The 7,802-nt window shown below is 42.5% G+C and overlaps 1 protein-coding gene across 1 annotated transcript; it reads left to right on the top strand.

Annotated features, from left to right (window-relative positions):
• The first annotated feature begins 573 nt into the window (after nucleotides 1–573).
• Nucleotides 574–5,330, top strand: LOC149120488 (uncharacterized). Its single transcript, XM_089322012.1, has 2 exons — nucleotides 574–1,086; nucleotides 4,261–5,330. Exons 1-2 carry the CDS (start codon nucleotides 653–655, stop codon nucleotides 4,274–4,276), a joined length of 450 nt encoding a protein of 149 aa, XP_089178138.1. The 5' UTR covers nucleotides 574–652; the 3' UTR covers nucleotides 4,277–5,330.
• The last annotated feature ends 2,472 nt before the right edge of the window (nucleotides 5,331–7,802 follow it).

Genomic DNA, 7,802 nt, shown 5'->3' with positions numbered 1-7,802 from the left:
AATTTCCAAGAAAACTGCTTATCTTTCCTATTAATAAATTCCTGGATACTAATGAATAACTTTTCTAGGACCTGAGAAGGCAAGATTATGAAATGAAGAGCACATTTAAACATTCACCTGTCTCAATCCCAGTCACTTTTCCTTTTTCTTTGAAATATTTTCTGACAGATTTATTGTTTTTATTTTATTTGAAAGACAAAGAAACAAAGACAGATAAAGAAATCTTGTGTGCATGGTTTGCCTTAGGAATTCCTGCCACAGACAGAATTGGGCCAGTCTGAAGCTCATGCCTGGGAAAGCAGAGGGAGTCAGCCCAAGGACTTAGGCCCCTGAACCCACAATGGAGTATTGAATAAAGTTCCTGGCTTCTGCTTCGGCCTGGCCCAGCCCCGGCCTTTGTAGCCACCTGTTGGGTGAACCCCTAGATTCAGAGAGAGGAAGAATGCTCAAGATGCCCCGTGCACTGCTTCTCTGCCCAAACGGATTCGATGGCTAGCCTGAGCCAGGCAGAAGCCAGGAAGCAGGAGCTCCAGTCAGGATTCCCACAACATAAGGGGGAAGGGTCCAGAGTACCTGGGCTAACAGTGGCTGCGTCCCTGAGTCACAGCCTGGAGATGCAGGACTGGAAGCGGCCCTGCAGCATCGATGCTGGATGAGGCAACGTGCATATGCGTCCAGCGGCGCCATGGCGGCCACCCATGAGGAGTGCGCCTGCGCCAGCGCTGTGACCCGGAAGTGCAACCGCACGGGCGGCCTCTTCTGCCCCGCGGTGCTCAGGTGGGAGTCCGCGCCGCGTTCTCACCTGCCCAGAGCCTGCGCAAGCCCTGAGGAGCTGTCCTCCATGCTGCTGTCCGACGCTGCAGGCCAAGCCTGGGGGAGACCCAGCGCCCCCAGGGTCAGGCCGGGATCAGGAGAGGCTGCGGCGGGAGGCGGCAGTTTTGTTCCCTTGGGCTTGTGGAAATTTCTGGACGCGGTCCTCTTCTTTGGCCCCTGTGGAAGTCTACACCTCAGGATTCAACTTCTGTCCCTAAGGAGCAGAAACGTTCTCTCTGCCGGTGTTCAGTGCAGTGGCGATCCTGTCACAAGGTAGGCGGGGCCCCGGGTGCACAAAGCGGGGAGGGTGTGTGTGTGTGTGAGGGGGCGCGGGGACGGGAGGAGGAGAGAGGGGGCCAAGGGGGAGAACGAAAAGGGGGCGGGAAGGTGGGGAGGCGAGGAAGGGAGGGGAAGAAACGCGCGTGGGGGAGCGGAAAGTGACAGGAGTCCAGGTGGGTGGCGGGGGGTGGGGGGGGGGACGGGAGGTTGGGAGAGGAACTTATCCCGCAGCCCCGGTTCCGTTTTGGGGTTTTTGGTCCCTGGCCGGAAGTAGCCTTGGCAGCGTCAGTGAGAAGAGGCCTTGACGGCCTCCCTTATCCGGGTTGTTCGGAAGTGTAAGGTGTGTGTGCAGGAAAATGGTCACTGAGCGTTTGAATTAATTTGCACACAATCTGGTGAATTTTCACAGACTGCACACACGGAGGGGAAAGCAGAAACATAAGACAAACCCCAAGAATCGCTCTGTGCTCTGTTCCAGCCTGCCCAGGCTTCTGACACTGAATAGTACTAGTTCTTTTTTTTTTTTCTTTCTTTCTTTCTCTGTTAAATTTGGTTTGAAAGGCAGAGTTATACATGAGGCGGTGCGGGAGAGATCTTCAATGTATGAGTTCACTCCACAGGTGGCTACAATGGCCAGAGCTGGGCCAGGCCAAAGCAGAAGCCAGGGACTTTATCCAGTACTCCAGTGTGAGTTCACGTCCCCAAGCCCTTGGGCCGCTTCCTCTGCTTTCCCTGGCATGTTAGCAGACAACTGGATCACAAGTGGAACAAAGGGGAAGGAGGGGGGTTCGGAGCAGATGAAGCCGCCGCCTCCAGTACCGGCATCCCTTATGGGTGTCGGTTCAAGTCCCAGCTGCTCCACTTCCGTTCCAGCTCTCTGCTAGGGCCTGGCAAAGCAGTAGAAGCTGGCCCAAGTCCTTTTGGGCCCCTGCACCTGTGTACGAGTCCTGGAGGAAGCTCCTGGCTCCTGGTTTCAAATCAGCTTAGCTCTGGCTGTTGCATCCATTTAGGGAGTGGACCTGCGGATGGAAGACTTTTCTCTTTCCCTCTGGCTCTCTGTAACTCTACTTTTTAAATGAATATATAAATCTTTAAAAAAAAATGTATAACAGGCAGGAATCCAGTTGGCGTCTATATGGAATGACATTGTTCCAGGCAGTGTCATAACCTGCCATGCCACAAGGCAGGTCCCTGTAAGTACTTTTCTGCCTAAGGTTTCTTTTTAGCTGAGCAAAAACAGGATATGTGAATTTAATCACTAATATATATTTAATAATTTTCATTATACTTTATAATTATGTTTCTATAGTTATTATAAATTATAACATTTAGTAATTATGGAAGCATTCAAGTTTTTTGTTTCTCTTTGTGAGAATATTGGCATATTCTACTTTTCAAGGAATTCACACAGTTCATTTATCTTAGGAAATTTTTGGTCACAGAGTTGTTCATACTATTCCTTTACATTATCTTGATCATGGGGTCATGGTGTCACCGTTTCATTAATAATATTGGTAATTTGCACCTTTTTTTCTTGGCTGGTCCTGATAAGAAGTTCACGAATTTTGTTGATGTTTTCAAAGAACCAAATTTTAGTTTTGTTGATCTTTTTCTACAGTTGTACTTTTTTCAGTCCCACTAACTAGTACTTCTAACTTTCATGATTTGTTTTCTTCACCTTGCTTTAAGTGGTTAAGTTGCTTTTCTTCCTCTGACTTCCTAGGGTGAAAGCGTAGCTCACTGATCTTGGTTCTTCTTTTCTAAAATATGCATCCATTAATATAAATTGGCAGGATACAGTTTCAATTTAGTTTGAAATATTTTTATTTGAGATCTATAAACGTGTTATTTTGAGGTTTGTTTATTTTTCTCCAAGTTTTTGATATTTTCCATCTTTTTTGTACTGACTTCTCAGGTAGTTGCATTGTGATCTGAGAGCTTACATTGTGTGGCACCTCTTTCTTAGGAGTTGAGGTCTGCTCTACACCTACAAACATGGTCAGAGTGGATGTGCCATGTGGGTCTGAGAAGTGTGTCGTGTTCTGTTGCTGTGAACAGAGCATCCTCTAAGGATCCGTTTGGCACATGGTTGATTTAGGTGCTTTTCTGTTCAGCTACATCCTTACTGATTGTCTAACTGCTGATCTGCTAACCAAAGAGATGTCTTGACGTCTGTGAGTGTAATAGTGCATTCGTTTATTTCTCTTTGTAGTTTTAACAATTGGTGTTTATGTATTTTGGCATGAGGCTTATTTTTGGACTCACAATCATAATCCATTGAAATGTGTATCTTCTGTTCTTTGTAAGTCTTGAGACGCAGTATTGTGATTTCACCCAGTTTCTTGTTTTTCATCGTCATGATAGTCAATTGTCTTGGGTTTTCCTGATTACAGTCAGGTTTGTTTTTTTCTCAAAAACTTCTTGCTGGAATTTTTATTTAGATTATCATAAACCTATAGAACCATTTTACAAGATGTGGTATCTTAATAATATTCAACCTTCCGATCCTATACACAGTGTATTTACTTAGATCTTCTTTAGTTTCCATCATCAGCATTTTAATCTTCAGCCAATATATTTTCTATTTTATTCATAGAGTTACGAGTTTTCATTTTTTATGCTATTTTAATTTTTATATCAGTATCTACCTGTGCACTGATGGTAGTATACAATTGATTTTCTAATAAGTAATTGTTTTTTTAGATATTTTATTTATTTGAAAGGCAGAGCTAAAGGTAGAGGCAGAGGGAAAGAGACAGAGACAAATAGAGTCTTCCAGAGGTCTTCCAGGTTCACTCTCCAGATGGCTGCAGTGGCCACAGCTGAGCCAATCAGAAAACAGGAACCAGGAGTTTCTTCTGGGTGTTAGAGGGAGGTGCAGGGGCCCAAGAACTTGGGCCATCTTCCACTGCTTTCCCAGGCCATAGCAGAGAATAGGATCAGAAGTGGAGCATCCAGTACTCGAGCTGGTGCCCATGTTGGGTGCCAGCACTGCAGGTGGTGGTTTTACCTGATGGGCCATAGTGCTGGCCCTGCAATTGATATTTTTACATTACCCTTCTACCCATCATGGTCTTGCTAAAATAATTTATTTATTCATAGTAGCTCTTTAGAAAATGCTTTTGGAACTATTTGTAGATAATGTCTTCCCTTTTTTTTTTTCCACAGGCAGAGTGGACAGTGAGAGACAGAGAAAAAGGTCTTCCTTTTTGCTGTTGGTTCACCCCCAATGGCAACTGCAGCCGGTACATCGCACTGATCCAAAGCCAGGAGCCAGGTGCTTCTCCTGGTCTCCCATGCAGGTGCAGGGCCCAAGGACCTGGGCCATCCTCCACTGTACTCCCAGGCCATAGCAGAGAGCTGGCCTGGAAGAGAGGCAACCGGGATATAATCTGGCACCCCGACCGGGACTAGAACCCAGTGTACTGGCACTGCAAGGCGGAGGATTAGCCTATTGAGCCACGGCGCTGGCCGGTTTTTTTTTAATGGCTTAAATATCAAATGGCTGTGGCCTCATTGTGACCAATGCAAATGGCCCAGAAGTATGTGGAGTAAAAGTTCCTTGCACCTTCTGCACAGTTAGCACCAGTTGCTGTGGGTACACACATGCTGTATGGATGCACCTGCATTCTGGATTCTCCAAGCAGAGCACCCTGACGTGGGCCCCATTTTCCTGTGTTTCATAGTGGAGCTGGAATGTGCAGCTGAAGGTTCTGGGTTGGCTCCAGACTGTGCCCTGTACTGAGTGACTAATTTATTCTCCATGCCTCAGTGTCCCCAATGGGGCCATGGAGTTAACAGCAGTATGACCCCATGAGACTGCAGTGGAACTCTGAGGAATTTTATGGGACAGTGCTTTGTGTTATTACTGTTCTTTTACTATTATTTATATTATTTGTATCATTATTATTTTTCTCATGCGTCTCTTGTTTGTACCTTGTTGCTTTCTTCTGTTTGCTTGTTTTAATTTTGAAGGACTATCATTGAGACAGAGCAGGTTAAGATGCTGCCCATGCTGGCATCCCATATGAGTGCCAGTTCAAGTCCTAATTGCTCTACTTGCAATCCAGTCCCCTGTGCATGTACTCTGAAGGCAGCAGAGGATGGCACACGAACTTGGACCACTTACACCCACATGGGAGTCCCAAATGGAATTCCAGGCTGCTGGCTTCAGCCTGGCCCATCCCTGGTTACTGAGGCTATTTTGAGGATGAAACTGCAGATGGAAGAGATATTTCTCTCTTTACCTCCCCATTCTCTCTCTGTATAATGTAGCATTTAAAAATTTTATTTATATCAAGGGAACAAATTTCATGTACTTCATATACACACTTATAAGAACATAACGATACTTCCCACTACACCCTCCTCTCTCCCTCACTCCCACCCTGCTCCTCCTTCCTTTTTTTCTTTTAAATTTTACATGAATACTTTAAATTTACTTTATTTAGTGGAGGGTTAAGCTTGTGATTATGAAGAATTCAACAAGTAGTAAGTAGAAAAACCATTCCTCCAGAGTATAGACAAGGGCTATAAATAATAATCAAATCTCAGAATGTCAGTTTTGCTCATATACATCATGTTCCTTTGGTTTATGTTAGTTACCACAAATCAGAGAAAACAAATTTGTCATTTCGTGACTGGCTAATTTCAGTAAGCATAATGGTCTGCAGTTGCATCCATTTTATTGTGAAAGACTGGATTACATTCTTTTTATGGCTAGGTAGTATTTTATCATGCATATACACCACAATATCTAGTCATCAGTTGTTGGATATTTGAGTTGATTTTCTATCTTACCTATTGTTAGTTGAGCTGCAATAAACATCAGGTTACAGCATCTTTCATATGCTGATTTCATTTCTTTTGGGTTAATTCCCAGGAGTGGGATGGCTGGGTCATATGGTAGGTCTGTTTTCAGATTTCTGAGGAATCTCCATACTGTCTTCCATGATGATTGTACTACTTTACATTTCCGCCAACAGAATATTAGGGTGCCTTTTCCCCTACATCCTCACCAGCATTTTTTTGATATTTTTATCATAGCAATTCTAATTGGGGTGAGGTGAAACCTCATTGTGGTTTTTTATTTGTATTTCCCTCATGGCCAGTGATCTTGAGCATTTTTTCATCTATTGGCCATTTGTATCTCATCCTTTGAAACATGCCTGTTCCTATCCTTAGCCCATTTCTTAACTGGATTGCTTGTCTTATTGTTGGTTTTCTTGAGCTCAATATTAATCCTTTATCAGGTGTATAGTTTGCAAATATTGTCTACCATTCTGTAGGTTACCTCTTTACTTTGTTGAGTATTTCCATTGCAGTGCAGAAACTTCTTAGCTTGATATAAACCCATTTGTCCTTTTTTGCCTTTATTGCCTGTGTTTCTGAGATCTTTTCCAAGATGTTTTTGCCTTGGCCAATGTCTTACAGTCTCCCTTATTTATCCCTCGAATAATTTGATGATTTCCAGTCTTAGTTTTAGATCTCTGATCCATTGTGAGTGGATGTTTATAACAGGTGTATGGTATGATGGGTCTGGTTTCATACTTCTGCATGCAGCAATCCACTTTTTCTAGAATCATTTGTTGAAGATACTGTCCTTTCTTCAGATAGTGATTTTATCTCATTTGTCAAAGGTTATTGGTTGTAGATGTTATGGATAAAAACTTCTGGGGACTCTAATCTGTTCCATTTGTCTAGATATCTATTCTTGGGCAAGTACCAGGCTGTTTTGATTGTAAGTATCATGTAATATGTACTGAAAATGGTTTTCTGATGCCTTCAGGTTTATTTTGTTGTTGTTGTTTAGTATTGCTTTAGCAATTTGCAGTCTCTTGTGATTCCATATGGATTTTAGGACCATTTATTCCAGATCTAAGAAGAATGTCTTTGGTATTTTGATTGGAATCACATTGAATCTTAATTGCTTTGGACAGGGCAGACATTTTGATTATAGTAATTCTTCCAATCCATGAACATAAAGATATTTCCATTTGGGGTGGGGTCTTCTATATCTTTCCTTCATGTTCCACGTTTTTATGTATAGATCGTTCACATTCTTGGTTATCCCAAGCTATTTAAATATTTTTATAGCTATTGTCAAAGGAACTGTTCTTACAAGTTCTTTATCAGCCATGGGATTTTTTGTGTATACAAAAGTTATTGCTTTTTGTGTGTTGGTTTTGTATCCTGCAACTTTGCCAAACTCTCTTATGAGTTCCAATAATCTTGCTGGTTTTTTGGTTCCCCTGTATATAGGATCATATCATCTGCAGGAATAATTTGATTTCCTCCTTTCTAATTTGTATCCCTTTGATTTCCTTTTTTTATTGCCTAATGTTTCTGGCTAGAGCTTACAGACTATATTGAATCTTATTAGAAATGCTTCCAGCTTTTCCCCATTCAATATGATGCTGAATGTGGGTTTGTCTTATATTGCCTTGATTGTGTTGAATTATATTTCTTGTATATCTAATTTGCTTTAGTTTTCTTAATCATGAAAGAATGCTGTATATTATCAAATTCTTGCTTTGCATCTGTTGTGATAATAGTATGGTTTTTTCTTCAATTTGTTAATGTGATATATTACACTTCATTATTTGCATATTTTGAGTGATCCCTGCATACCAGGGATAAATCCCATTTGGTCGGGGTGAATGCTCTTTAGGATGTGTTCTTGGATTCAGTTAGCTAGAATTTTGTTGAGG

Source organism: Oryctolagus cuniculus, chromosome 19, assembly GCF_051225735.1.
Source record: "Oryctolagus cuniculus isolate XC-2025 breed Fujian yellow rabbit chromosome 19, ASM5122573v1, whole genome shotgun sequence".
In the NCBI taxonomy this organism is placed as follows: Eukaryota; Metazoa; Chordata; class Mammalia; order Lagomorpha; family Leporidae; genus Oryctolagus; species Oryctolagus cuniculus.
This window is presented reverse-complemented; position numbering and strand designations above follow the sequence as displayed.

What these genes read in the sequence shown, in the direction of transcription:
- LOC149120488 (XM_089322012.1), top strand. Translation starts at nt 653, where the DNA reads ATGAGGCAACGTGCATATGCGTCCAGCGGCGCCATGGCGGCCACCCAT.